The sequence below is a fragment of the Erigeron canadensis genome, chromosome 6 (assembly GCF_010389155.1).
Source record: "Erigeron canadensis isolate Cc75 chromosome 6, C_canadensis_v1, whole genome shotgun sequence".
Lineage (NCBI taxonomy): Eukaryota > Viridiplantae > Streptophyta > Magnoliopsida > Asterales > Asteraceae > Erigeron > Erigeron canadensis.
In genome coordinates, this window is record NC_057766.1 from 9116873 (window position 1) to 9132683 (window position 15811).

General features: G+C 30.8%; 1 protein-coding gene across 2 annotated transcripts; it reads right to left on the reverse strand.

Moving 5' to 3' along the window:
- Positions 1 to 5403: 5403 nt before the first annotated feature.
- LOC122605450 (protein ZINC INDUCED FACILITATOR-LIKE 1-like) lies at positions 5404 to 14899 on the reverse strand. 2 transcript variants are annotated; one of them, XM_043778401.1, is made up of 16 exons: positions 14851 to 14899; positions 14714 to 14774; positions 13729 to 13831; positions 13517 to 13619; positions 13305 to 13358; positions 13108 to 13170; positions 12412 to 12461; positions 12205 to 12280; positions 11050 to 11229; positions 10652 to 10739; positions 10430 to 10515; positions 8930 to 9037; positions 7954 to 7998; positions 7765 to 7853; positions 7603 to 7646; positions 5404 to 5567 (listed from the first exon to the last, which is right to left on the reverse strand). In XM_043778401.1, the coding sequence occupies exons 1-16, from the start codon at positions 14851 to 14853 to the stop codon at positions 5476 to 5478; spliced, it is 1245 nt and encodes a 414-aa protein (XP_043634336.1). In that variant the 5' UTR covers positions 14854 to 14899; the 3' UTR covers positions 5404 to 5475. The 2 variants fall into 2 exon arrangements, with proteins under 2 accessions (XP_043634336.1, XP_043634335.1); XM_043778400.1 differs by lacking the exon at positions 5404 to 5567 and having other exon boundaries at positions 7568 to 7646.
- Between the last annotated feature and the right edge of the window lie 912 nt (positions 14900 to 15811).

A 15811-nucleotide genomic window follows, 5' to 3' on the forward strand; every position in this document is an offset into this window, starting at 1 on the left:
ATGTTTTTTACGATGAATGAAGGAATGCATTATGAACGAATAAATGAATGAATAAATGAATGAATGATGAGCGAACGATTGAATGAATGAAAGAATGCATGAATGAATGAAAGGATGAATGCATGCATGAATGAATGAAATGTTTGAAAGGGTTGGAAAAGCGTGTCCAAACATTTGTAACATATGATATGATGTTATTGTTATATATGTTGATTGTACTCACTAAGCGTTTCACTTACTCGTTAGTCTAGTATCTTTCTTTTAATAGGTGAATCTCGATGTATGCTACATATACAAGGATTTGAGATTATGGATTTGAGATTGAGAAGTGAAGTCATTAAAAAGGTAGAAACTTGTACCGTTATGTAGTTAGGGTACAAGTTATCTCTTGTACATATGCTTTTGATACGTCGTCTAAAATTTTATAATGCTTCATTTTGTAATAATTATTTAATGAGTTTGGTCATGACATCTCGAAAGTTATATATTGTCTCGAAAGTTATATATTGTCAATGCATCGTCACCAAAACAATCATCAAACTATTAAAATGATGTTGGTTTTTAATGATGATAAATAAAGAAATGAGAAATTCCAAATCAACAATAAAATGACAATTTAATCTCTCTCTCTCTATATATATATATACAAGCATAGTGTCCGCGCGTTGCGACGACTAGAAGGTGATGACAATATAAAAGGGAGGCGGTGGAGAAGGAGGGCAGCGACGGAGGGTGATAGAAGGTCGATGAGAATGTGTAATGATCATTAGAGAGAATGGTGAAAGGATGTATATAAGGGTTTTATGTTTAAGTAGTGGTATTTTAGGAAGAAAAAAAAGTGTTAAATTTTAAGAAATCCAATACTTTTTATAAGGGAGTATAGAAAAGGCTATCAAAACCACGTGAGGATTACATGGCGTACATCAGCATCTATATTTGTATATCTGTAAATTTAAAATGTAACATAAAAATCCACTAGCAAGGAATTGAACCCATGATCAATGACTTAAATGCTAAATGCTCTTGCCAATTAGACTAAAGCCGAATTGATGACTTTTTTCCTTATATAATTAATGTTAATTGTAAATTATTTAGTTTATTGATTCAAACATATGGTTCATAATATATATACATTTAACTATAAAGATATGTGATATCAATCGAAAGCAATCAAACATTTTTTTTCCGTCTGCATATACTTTTATAATATATATATATATATATATATATATATATATATATATTATTTTAGAAAGTTTTCAAAAAAGAATATCTAGCTTTTGAAAAAGTCAATTACTACATTAGACGACAAAAAATTTATTTTTAACAAAACTTTTAAGATCTTTGTGTTTTTTATTAACGTATATTTACATTGTTTTATGACAGGTAATTCAGATGAAAAGCCTTTTAAATATGTCATTTTGTAGAGTCAAACCCATGACTTAAGGTAAATCAGGAAAGAACCTAGCCAGTTAATCCAGCCTTCATTATTGTCAAAACTCTAACCATTTATAAAAGACGAACACAACAAATAAGAATGTATTATAGTTTTTCATGTAAACTACGTATTTAAATTGTTATAATAATTTTAATTTCATGAGATTTATAGAAAATAATAGTATTCTAATGTTTACTTTTAGATCATATTTTTTTAACGACAAATTATCTTAGTTTTAGTTCTGATTTATTACGAATGCCTATGATCAAAACACAAGACTTTCGAATATATCCCAAATAGTTACTAAGAGCTTACCAATAAGCAATCAACTTTATTGGCTTTTAAACCCTTTTTTCTTTATTTTGTTATTTGCATCAAATCATTTATATATTTTTGATAAATTTAAGTGACTACCACAAAAATGATTGATTTTATCATGTAAACTTAATATTTTTTAATTGTTTGTATTGTAGATTTGATAATAATAAATTCAACGCTTTTTTAATATATAATAAAGTAGTGTATAATATATATATATATATATATATATATCGATTTTCCATCGTCATCTATTATAAATGATTAGTTCATGTAACGCAGTATGTATAATCATGTTGGGTATATATAGATAATTATTAGATTTTAGACCCGTGTCTAATACACGTGGTTACGATGTAATTAATATTAGATGTTAATTTATTCTAGTTTTAAAATTTAATATATTATTATGAGTAATAAAAAAAATTTTATGTAACAACCATACTTTTTAAATATTATATATGTGCTAGTTAGGTTGCCTATGATCCCACAAGCCATAGTTATACTTGAAGCTAGTAGATAATGCCCCTAAATTAACAATCTAAAGCTATTATTAGTGTTAAGCTCAATTTAATAAAATGCCATCGAATAAATATTTTTAATCGATATATAATCAAATAATAAATAATAATATAAGTCTCACAAGTTGAGATAACAATCAAAATTTCTTATAAATGTCCAACAAATTGAATCATCAAGCTAACAAAATAATATTTGGTCATGAAAATACTACGAATATCAAAAAAATATTTATAACTCATAAAGTACATAAAAGTGTTTAAATAATAATAAGTATCTGTATATATGTCTAATATAAATACAAGATTTATAACCAATTAACCATATAACAACTTAAAACACCAAAAATATATGCATACATACATATATACACGACCCGCATGCATATAAACATATACTAGAATAAACAATTTACTAACATTACAAATAAACACATATTACTCTTACAAATGTATACATACAACATATATCTATATACAAATCCACCTACAACTCTTTAAAAAAAAAATAAAAATAGAAAACCCCTTCACTTCCCCCACTTTGGCCGTCCCCCATACACATTCCACACACACTCACATTTCAAATTTACTTCCACTAAAAATCCTTCTTGAAACTCTCATTTCCCACACACTCTTCACCTTTTTCACATACAAGCTTTTATTTCCTCTAGAAAACTCTCCTCCCTCCTTCTTTCTTCTCTTATTTCGGCCAGCCCAAGAACAAGGGTAAAACAAAGCCAAAATCCATCTAAACATATATAAATAATAAGGGTTAAGTTAGATAAATCAAGGGTTATTGTAAGCAAGGTTTAAGGTTTGTATTAAGGTTTGAATAAGGGTTGTTTGGAGCCAAAGGAGCCACGAAAATCTGCATCATTTTCATCTTCAAAAAGTGTTCATCAAGGTATATATCTTCATCCTTTTTACTAGATTTAATTTATTTATGAATATATTCAAAGCTTTTATCAAAAGATTATATTTTCTTTATGTTTTCTTTCAAATTTACCCTTGGTGAGGGCAAAGTTGATAGGATCATTCTTCCCATGCTCATACATGTTGAATCTATGTAGAAAAATCCAAGGATTCAACTAGTTTAAGACCCAAAGGTGTTGTTATAGATTATATAGCTTTTAAAATAGTTTTTCCTTTGAAAGATGGTCATGTTTTTATATATCTTGAAGGTTTGTTTTCTGAAAATTTTTATAAAAATATGTACTTTGTTGTTGAAATGTTGGATCTATAAAAGTTTACATCAAAAGTGTTGAGATATGTTGATAGTTGTAAGATAATCTTTTTGCATGAAATGATGGACATGTTTTATATAATTTTTATGTTCATATTTCTGGAAATTTTCTGGAATTCTTCATAAAAGTGTGTTTTTATGTTGATGGATTATAAGATGGATAAAGATTTATTGTTAAAAAGTTGAGATAATTGCATGCATGTTAGATTTAAGAAGATTGGATATTTTGTTGGATTATGAGATGAAGCTAGACTTGTTCTAAATGAAAAATAGGTTAAAAGTCATGTTAATATTCTGAAAAAATTGTTGAGATGTCAAAAATAGAATTAAAAGGCATTAAACAATTATCAAAAAGATCTTGAATTTAAAAAAATATCTAGTTATTCACTTCTTTCGAGTGGAGATCTTCAAGCCTATCTCATAGTAAAACATCTTGAATTGTTTGGATCACTTCACACAAAACACATATGAGCAAATAGAATTAAAAGGCAGTAAACAATTATCAAAAACATAAACTAATTGCTGTTAAAAAACAAAAAACAAAGATAAACTAATTCCATCAATCTACAAGCATATTAATACCTTTAATTTACGGCATAACCTATATATTATTTTTCAATTTTATTTTCACGATCCTTATAAAAGATGAATGATTTTAAAATTAATTAGGAGATCTAAAAATTGGTCAACACTCTCAAAACCCTAAAGCTTAAGTAAATAGAAATTATAGTCTTGTAAGTGGTGATAGCCAATGGAGATGGATGTTGTGAGTTGTGGCAGTACGATGGTGGTTTCATGTTGCTTACTATGGATCGACATGATATGTTGTGTTTTGCCTGCCTTTTTTTAGGAAGCTTTTAATTTTTTTGCTTATCTTAAAGAGAAAAAAGTCATTTTAAGTGTTTGTGTGGGCTTTTGAGCTTATGCCTTTAGCTTTTATAAGCCACTTTTTGATAAGCTAGAAATCAAAGCTTTTTAGCTTTTTTTCCTATTTTCCTTTCTTTTTCCTTTCAAAAGCTAAAAGCTAATCCAAACACTACATAAAAGCTTATAAACTTAAAGCAAAAAAAGCCAAAAGCCACTTATATTAAATATAAGCTAGGCCAAACACCCCCTGAATGTGTTTGAGAGATGTAAAAGCAAAAAGCTAAAAGCCGATGGCTTACTTCAAAAAAATAAGAGGGGATTTTAATTTTTTTCAAGCCCGCGCAATGCTAAGATTAAAATATATTTCGTATCAAAGTTCAAAGACGTGTTGTTTCATAATCGATCTCTATTAGATTACTATGGAGATGTGTTTTTTGTAAACATGTTTCTATTTAGATGGGTTTAGAGACGTTTTATATATAAAAACCGGCTTTAATGAAAAGAGATCGGTTAATGCTTTAAAACTGGTCACCATTTGTAGCTATAGAGACGTGTTTTTTTTACTTTAACCCCTTTGTATACATAGAAACCATTTTTCATTAAAAACTGGTCTCCTTATCATTTCTAAAACTAGTTTTATCAAAAATTTTCAAAACTGGTCTTTATTGAAGGTGTCTATTTAGATTTTTGTAGTAGTGCATAATTTTAGGTCTCGGGTGACCAAATAGTTAAGAAGAATCTAACAAGTATATAAAAGTAACTTAAATTGAGTTAGGATGATATATGCTTTTGTGGGAGGTTAATTAGACTTGAATTACACTAATACATAAAAATAGTACTGAAAATATAAAATTTTATATGCTACAACCACATTTGGCCTCTGTGTAGTTTTGTCATTGAGTTCTATATGATTGTTTTTGTTGTATATAATATAACTTACAAAAAATCAGTGAGAAATAAAATAAATCGGACAACGCCCGGGTATAACCTAGTATACAAATATTGATGTAATGAGATGATATGGGCTATTACAATAGCATTTTTTAATTCAATCCGTGAGTGTCAGTTCAAGTTTGATTCCCATGTATCTTTCAGTAATGATTTGAAATTAAAAACGGTTTGAACGTAAGGAGAACTCCAATTCCCTCAATTACATTCAAGAAGAAAAAGATCATTTGGTCACCTGCAATAAAATTAAAGATATACATTTAGAATTATCTTAAAAGCTAGATAACATATTTTTCCATATAAACTTTCAAGAGACTTAATTATTATGTGGATTCACATCCAAATTAGAATGAGGCAAACTTATTAGTCTGCATCACAACCTATTTAACGCATAGCTCATGTTTAAGTCTAATATGGGATTGTCTATGTTTACGAACTTCTTTGGATACAAAATATGTTTTCTAGTATATATATGTTTTGGGAAAGTATATAATAGGTTAGGGATGAGCAAATAAACCGTTGACCCGCACCCGACCCGAAACCGACCCGGAACCGGCCCGAACCGATCCGCCCGAAGCCCCAACGGGCCGGGTCACGGGTCACGCTTTTGTTGCATTCGTGGGTCACGGGTCACGCGGGTCGGGCCGGGTGAAGGCAAAAACCGAAAAAAGTAAAGGAAACCCGTGAACCGCCCGCGACCCGCCCGAACTCGACCCGAACCGAACCGACCCGTACCTTCACGGGCCGGGTCACGGTTCCAATTTTCATGCATTCGCGGGTCGCGGGTCGGACCGGTTTTTCGCGGGTCGGACTGGGTCGGGTCATTTGCACATCCCTATTATATAATCTTCTCAAAACGCATCCAAAACATCTTATATGAACTTATGCAGTATTTATCGGATGGACTGAGGGGGTTTATATACGACTAAGGGTGTTGGCAATCGCTACACTCACTACTTACTCATCTCTCACTTCCAACCAATTACGTTGTGTCACCTCAAATGCACCACTCACTCACCACTCACTTAATTTTTGTTGACATTGCCACCACTCACCCACCACTCAGTACATATATTTAAAATACATTAAAACAATTTCATTTGGGTGGAAGAAAAAAAAAAGAAAATTAAATTTGCTGATAAAAAAAGCCTTTATGGCCTTGATTTTCGTTCCACTCACTTATGATGTGGTCGGACCACTCAAATTCATCTTAGGTGATGGCGGCAGTGTGCGAGTGGGTCGTCCCACCACTCACTACCGGGAACACCCATCGTTGCTAACACCCTAATGCCACTGGAAAAAATAAATTTCTAGGATAATCTCTTATATAAATAAAGTAAAATTGTGATGACATCTATATTTTTAAGAAAATCTTATTTGTCATCATTAAACTTTTTCTTATTAATCATTTATTTTTTATCTAATTAATTTATGACATCATCTTTTGAATTTTAATTATTAGTATTTTCATTTGAAAGTTTTTAAAACTATCAAGCCTAAAGTGAACTACGTATAATGTATAATAACAATTTTTTTATGATGTAGTAAATGTTCAATCTTCATTTTTCATTATAGCAACATTGATAACTTGCCACTGAAAAATATAGACATTTTTACATTTCGGTTTTTTTATGCTTCATTACGATGATAGGCATGTATTTACGAAACTTGTTTAAAATACCCGGGTTAGTATAGTTCTTAACTCGAAAAAAAAAGATATTTCACAAAAAAAAAAACATGCATTCTCAACAATTTTATCATGCCGGGAGAGGAATGTATGGTCCATAATATAGTTATCGCATTCTATTTTCTTACCAGATTTTTAAATAACAATTCATATAGCTGAATAACTTTTCCTTAAATGTTTTTTTTTTTTATCACCAATCTTAATATTGTGAATGACCTTTCCTTAAATGTTTTTTCTATCACCAATCATAGTATTATAGACAAGTGTTGATCCTTAAAATATAGGAGTTGATATTTGTATCACAAATTTACCACGTATGTATGTTTTATATTGAATTATAGAGTATGTTATAAAATTTGTACACCACGTATGTATGTTTTATATTGAATTATAGAGTATGTTATAAAATTTGTACAGTGTGATGAATAAATCAAAATTTGTGATACCAATATATCACCTCCCCTTAAATTTGTTTCTCTCCCAATGTTAGTCCAAGTAATCATTGAAATTTGAAAAGAGAAAGAAATTTGTATTCACGAGTGGTGAAAAGATAAGCAGACATAAACAGACTAAAAGTGCCAACCTGGAAGAAATGCTGCATTCTGTCTCTTTTGGGACCACGACAAACTACAAAGGAAAGAATTAAATGAATTGAGATTATTGTGAATTTGTGATAAATCTGTTTGTCTTTTTCGTTTAATATGACACACAAATTGGAGAAGGTTATAAAGAAATGAGTACGCACATTGCTCCTCCGCATGCGGGACCAATTGCTTGGCAAATCGACTGCAGAGTCATGGCTATTCCATTAGCTATACCTCTTTGGTGTTGTTCCTGTTAGCGATGATGTGTGTATATAAATATGGTAAAAAACATAACAATCAGATGTAAATATTGTTAAATTAAAAATGTATGAAATCACTAATATAATTACCACGGCTTTATTTTGCAAGATAAAAGTCCCGGTTATGATGGAAATCTGATAAAAATAAATAAACAAACTAAATTATGGGATATAGAATAAATAATTAACTACACCACATGATTTAGTAGGTGGTCAATATTTCTACATATTTTTTGCAAAAATAAATAATCCCCTCCAATGAACCTTTCGTTAACACAATGGTTTGTTTTTGTGACTCAAACCTATGACATAACAAAGGTTTTTGCAAGTAAAAAGGTAACACGATTTCTGCTAATAGTTATCAGCAGAAAGAGAGTTTTTGACTAACAAGTATGCGGCATAACTGGGTATCTCAAGAACAATTATGAGCTTAAACATCTATTATCACCTTTAAGATTGTACCTATAGATAACTATGGGGTAAATGGGTGGGATCCATTTGGTTTCAAATACCGTCTTGATACCCAAAGCGTACACCGTAGAAAAAATCATGTCCGGTATTACTAGATCACAAGATTCATAGATCACAAGATACAGTTTCTCTACTTGCCTTTGGCAAGTTTCAAACTGTGACCTGCAGCTTTAATTTGTAGACCCATATGATGATCACATACTGACGGTATTACTAGAGTTTATCTCATTGGTCTTAAATATTGAAAAGCTATATGCATCTCAAAAATTTGTGTAATTTAAAAGTACATATAGAATAGTTTGTACTTTTAAAAAATAAAAAATAAAAAATCATGATATAACCATATTTTGAGGTAGCTTTAAGAGGGTATTTGGAATAACAATTTAAAGTGATTATTAATTTGATTATTAAGTTTGTAAGCGCAAATAATCTAAAAAAATGTTTGTATGAAAAAGTGATTATTTGTTATTAAAACGCAGTTTTAAATAAGCACATACATGCTTTGAATAGGTTTGAAAAAAAAAGAATCTATATTGAAAACGCATAATATAACTAGTTTAACTTTTTTTTTTTAAAATGAAGATAATTACATTACCGATAAAACGTTCTTCACAACGGATGCACCGTTTATTGTGACAGCGAGCATGAAGCCGGATAACAACGCTATGTAGGGATAGCATGTGAGTATAGTTATGGATATAATCTACAAAAGACATAATAATTAGCACCAAGAAGGAAAAACTTTTACTATAATGTAAGGGTTGTACTAATAATAGTTTAATTTTATGGATTATCATATTTGCGTAAGTATATGTATTTTTTATCATAAAATTTAAGAGCTAACCTTTTTATCTCAAATTATAATTCTTAATTCAAATAATTAAAGTCTCTAAGGCTGTCAGAAAAATCTATAATATAAACATATTAAACATATTTTACTCAAAAGGTATTATACAAATAATAAATGCAGGATAAAAATAGAATAATTTTGCCTTCAAACACCTCTTTTTGGATACGTGTTCTAGATTGTGGAAACGACCATGTTGAATCCAACTTTTGATTCATTTTCCAAGCAACTCACACAATAAACTTAAAATAACATAATTTTGGAATGGATGCTATTCAAGGGATTCGAATCCAAGTCTATCCTACATAAGAAGTTTAAATGAACGTTTGGTTGATGTAGGAATGATCATATGACCCGAAAACATGCAACCCGGTCCAGAACCGCTTCAATCCGATCTGAACTGATTCGCCTGATAAAGTGACAGATCGGGTCACAAGTTTGATTTTACTGTCAGGTTTCGGGTCGAGTTAAGTTTTGACAAGTAAAAAACAAAAGTCCCATAAACCCGACAATCAAACTGAACCCATCCAAACGGGACCCGAACCGACACACCCATATGGTAACAGGCCGGATCAGGGGTTCGATTTTGTTACTTTGCTGGATAAGGGATTTTCATGGGCTGCGTCAGGTTTTGGCTCGTGCACGTACCTAGGTGATGGGTATGGAAATAATATTTAGAAAAAAAGCCAATAAGTTTTTGATTCAGTGATCAAATGTTTGATAAGACTCCCATCTCACACAAAAAAATCGTACACGATAAGAGAATCTGAAACCTAATATTTTAGAAATTTGGATGACCGGTTATTTTGGATCCGTCTGTTGTTCCCCAATTCAAAGGGATCCCAAAAAGTGTCCACATATCAAGGATAAAATTTCATAGGCATGTCACTCTTATGTTTTATATTTCAAGTTCAAATATTGGTATTTGTAACTTAGTCAAAAGCAACTCAAACATTTCATTTTAGATCACAAAAGTAACTCTTTAGCCATAATCAATTCTACAACTAAAATGTCGTTTTTAACATTATGATAGTAAACACTTACAGACACTATGTTATAAAAAACAATATCAACGACAAAATTGGTACGTTTAAATAAAGTATACAATTATAACGTCATGTATCGCGAAGCCGTGCTTCGTACAGGGCAGCACTCTAGTAATAGATAAAAGTTTATCAAATAAAGTCTTTATTACTTTTTCTTTTATTTTTCTCCCAAGATACCTAATTTCATAAAAAAAAAACTTACTCCTGAAATACGAGCAACCATGATGGGTCCACATAACCTCTCCGCAATCGGATATAATGTGGTCTGGAAGAGGAGAAGTCCCATTCCTACAATATCAATTTAACTCAGTATAAACATGTTATCATGGTGTTATTATGTAACGAGAGTATATAGTTTTTTGGTGTTGCCAATGGCCAACGATACGACATCGTACCGGTGAGATTTATAAAACTTGGTATTTACCTGAGATGGACAAAATTGTTCCAATATTATCGGTAGAGTAGCTAAGGCCACCTAAACTCTTAGGACTCACTGCCCACAATGAGAAAACCTGTGCATCATAAAAACCAACACCATGCTATACGTTAGAATTGGTAAACTTATAGGCTATTTCACTATTCGATTCATCAAATCAAAAAAAAAATTATGGAAAAGAGTTTTGTATATATAAGTGAAGTTAACATGAAAAATCCCAAAATTCTTTTCTATCACATTTTGTTAAAAATTCTTTAACTAAACAGGCCCTTATGTAAATGTAGAATCACACACCTAAAATCATGAAACATGTATGTATAAAGAAATGTGGTTGATCATGCAAGACACGAAATTTTAGCTAATTAGCAATCAGATTTCAAACCTACCTCGGTGTAAGTGATGTCGTGAAGAGAAAAAACACAATAGATAATGATAGAAGACATTAATGGCCAGTTCCTAAGGAGACTTATTTCGGATGAATATTTTCCTTCTCCTTTCTTTTCCTTCATATCGGTAAAAGATGAAGCAGACTCCAACTCGTTTTTCTTATGAAAATGCAAAGTTTCCTGCAATTTTGACAATTTCAATTGAAGAAAAATTACACAATAAAATGATGCACACCATAGTATCAAGGGCGGTACTAGAGGGGGGCAAGGGGGTCCAATGCCCCCTTTCAAATTTTGAATTTTGTCATGTATTTTTAAATTTTTTTATAAATTTTTAAAAAATTTCTATAAGCTTTTAACATTTTGCCCCCTTTTAGATTTATTTTTCATAAGTTTTTTAAGTTTGCCTCCTTTGCAACTTTTTTCTAGTAGCGCCTCTGCATAGTATCTAGATACTGAAATGAATAATGGTCTTTTAACTAAGTATCTAGATAGGAATTTCTCAAGGGACAACATGGAATTATAGATAAAATAAGAAAAATGATCAATATAACTAATTTAGTAAATGGTAAGTGTTATGCCTAAAAATTGGTTCTTGACCAGTGACATAATCAATTCTAAGGCTTCTCTAAACGCTACATTTTTCTCAAAATTTTCTTAACTGGCTTCGCATGTAACAGAAAATGGTGGGCAAAGACATTTTGAAGAATTTTTCTCAATAAAATGTTTTTTTTTTTATTATTTTTTTTTTATCTTGAGAAAAAAAGGAGAAAACGAATGGGGTGGGCCACGATACATTTCAAGCTCTGATTAAGAAAACAAGTCCGAACTAATTTTCTTGCTTTGCTTTGTTTTGTTTTGCTCAGAGTAATGCAACATCTAATTAATTACTTATAATTAAGTGATTTAGGAATGAAAAGGATGAGGTATAGTAATTATAAGGCTTAAAAAAAGAAGATCAAGAAAGGAATGACGGTTTGCAGCAGGTTATTGTTTTTATTTATTAATTCTTATATAACTCTTTTGAAGTTTTTTGTTTAATTTGGGTGTGGGAAGATGGAACGGCTTGATTAAACTGCGAAAATGTGCATACCACATTGACGATTTGTGCAATTAACTCTAAATAAAAATTAGTTATTTGTTAGGAAACTTTACCGGAATCCATAATGCACCGATGGTCACAAAAAATGCGAAAGCAGAGATGCAAAGGCAAGGCAATAGGTATGGAAATCTGCAGCAGAAGTAAAAATTTTAATTTGTTGGCGCTCATCGTATTTGACTTGCACAACAATATCAGAAATAATACCTGAAAAAATACATTCACTATTTAACATAAAAAAGTTAATGAAGGGTTAGCATTACCTCCCAAATAAAGAATCCGGAGAAACTAGACTTGGAAATCTCTCTGCAGGCTTCATTTATAAAAATAACAGTGAAAAAAGATTATTATAGCACAAAATAGGTAGATAGGAACTAAAAAACATAATGTTCATCAGAGTGTCAGCATAAAATTTCTACCACCAGTCAGTATCAAATACTTAAAAATAAAATTGGAACAATTTTGATTATGCCCAATTAGATGAACTCAAGTACCAGGGGCCTCCTCTCTAACTTGGGACTTATTGACGTACGTCCTGGCCAATGGCTTCTTCGAGTGCTTTTGCTGTGATTCATGAGACAGATTGCATTCTTCCTTGGTACAACTTGGTGTCGTCCAAGGTAATATTCACATGTAATGGGTCAATCTTGATGTCAATATTCACCCATGATCTGTTAAGGACTTGTTCAACTCCGACTTTCTTACCTTCCTTCCCAAAGATGTAATGACTTTTTTCACATGATTATTCGTTCTAGCCTTTTTACAATTTAGAAGAATTGGAATTAAATGCAGTTACTTTTTTCACATGATTATCCTCTCTTGGATCACTTCTAAGATAAATTATGTGATATAAAAGTGTCGGTCGTGATTATTACTAACATTTAGTTTGCCCCTTAAGTAGTTAGAAGTGATTTATGTATAGAAAAACAAGATACAAGTGAAGAACTGAAGATATATACCTGTGCTAGGTAACCTCCCAAAGCTGGCCCAATAACCATCCCTATCCCCCATGCTGTACTAACCTGAAATAAAGCACTATTCATAAGCTTCTAAGTTCAAAATAAACGAACTGGATTGCCTTAGTGTAGATATCAATCTAGCCCCAATGAAATACTTACAATAGAAATTAAAGAAACGAAAAGGGCCAATGACTTACAGCTGACAATCCTAAAGCTTGATGTTCCTTGCGGAAAATTTCACATGCATATGCCTGTTTATAGTAACAAGCTTATCACATTAGCGGACAATAAAGATACTCTATATAAATATAACTTGATCAGAATGGACAAGATTTGAAAACTGCATAAGAGAAAGACTTGCATCATCTTCTGTACATGAATGTACTATAAAATGCAAGACAAGACATACCTTTATTGTTCCAAGTAGCCCATTGAACAAGCCAAGTAGAAATCTTGTAATGATAGCCATCGAATAGTTGACGCTAAAACCAAAGAGAGTGTTGAAAATGACCCTAAAGAAGATATAAACGAGTTAATTACAAGTTTTTTTAAAAAAAAAGGATCATGTATATATAAAGTGTTACTCAACAGTACAAGGAATGTGTTACTCAAAAAACGTACATCGTTAAGGTGCCCAAAAGAATAACTGGTTTTCGACCATATCGATCAGCTACAACTCCCCAAAAGACAGATGAGAGTGCTCTTCCAATCATATATGCAGACCCTTCAAAGGATTCAGTTTATGACATATACGGTTATATACACTTTGGGTAGAGAATTCAAACGGGTCAATGGGAATGCATTTTGACTAGAGAATTTTGACCCAACTATCTTTGACTAGTTAGCTAATGAAAAAGAAAACAGGTCATTGATTTGGAATGAAATTGCATAAGTTAAAGTTAATCTTTACTTGAACTAAGATACTTCTTGTTATTATATAGCTGACACAATGAATATTTATAAAGATTTTAATTATTTTCGATGAATTGAGTTAAAGTTGTTAATTAAACCACGAGAAAACAAAAGAAGATGTTCTGACCAAATATCTTTCCGTTGATCAACATGTTAAGCTTGTTAAAAAGGTTGACTCAGTTGACTTGTTTAAACAATAAAAACCGAAGGAGGTATTAAATTTAATTTAAATATCTAATAACTAGCTTAACAAGGTTGTAGGTATAAGTAACTAAGTAAGTAACTGCTCAGTGTTGCCTTCTGTGGGTTTTGAGCCCCAATACCTCGACGGTGTATGGGGAGATTAAGATGTAGGCAGACCTTATCTCTACCTAAGTAAGAGAGGCTGCTTCCAGTTTCTACCTAAATGGTAGAAAAGGCCCTCCAACCTTTGCATGGGATGAGAATCAAACCCATGACCTCTGTCTCCAGAGGCAAGGGTGTTTACTACTGATCCAACCATGCTGCTTGTTGTAGGTATGATAGTGTGATTGAAAGTATCACCAGATCGAATATACTATTTATCATTCATAGAAATATAGAAATTATAGATTTATAAAACAACTAACCGGTCGGATGTAATTCTAAGTTAAAACTAAACTGTCCATTATGGACCTTGTAATGAACTGAAAGACGATGGCCAAAAATTGCTTACCCACAAAGCCGGCATAGTAACTAATGTCCTCTTCTTTGTCCGCAATGTTAAAATCCCTTATCTACGATATTCAAGTTAAGACTTTAGACTAAAATAAATATAAAAAAAAAATCTGGAAGAGAAGTCAACAAACTTACCATGAAATATAAAAACGGAAAGAGAGAAGATACTGGCAGTGCTGTAAAAGCAAATCGAGAATGAGATAATGAGACAATGTTGGATACCGTATCATTTTTAAACTTTTAAACAAAATTCTGATATACTGTATATGCTTACAAATTACTGCTTGATTTTGAAATTAAAAATAAAATAAAATTCTAAATTGTTCTCAATGAAGCTCCAATGCATTGTTATCTAAAATAATTATTAGAGCACCAGCAGTGGGTTTCCCACCAAAATCAACTAATCAAATTCTTACAACTCAATTTAACCATTCACACAGTAATTAGTCAGTCGTAATCAATCATGTTTTAAATAAATCTAAAAGTAAGTCGATCAATCTTGTGAGTCAAAGATGGACTTATGAGTACTCCTATAATCATTCTAATTGAGACAATCTATGTTAATTACTTCAAGCAACAGAGTAATTTGCATTTTAGAAACAACTATATATGAAATATAAATATGATTATTGAAAAACAATTTATGGATAAATGAATTTAAAAGTTAGACTTGAGAGAATAATTAATAAATATTTATTTAAATTTTAAAACTACATCAAATTCATTTTTATCTCAATAGTTTTTCACTCATAATAACAAAACATCTTTATTCTGAGGTAATAAATCAAAAACCCAACATTTCTCTTAATTTATATCCTATGAAGTTTTAGACAAAAACTAGTTTTTACTTTTCATGATTAATAATGGTTTTCAAAGTATATACAACAGGTCATTCTAAAGTTTTGTATATTAACGTTAACAAAAAAAGTATAGCTTCTTAAATAAACGTATATTTAAAAAATGTGGAGTTTCCAAAATTCATAATTTTAGATGTGTATTTTCATATTTAATTTATTATACCATTTTTATCAATACTAATTATTAATTTGTGGATATGTGATAATTAAAAATGTGTAAAAGTTTGACTAATTTAATA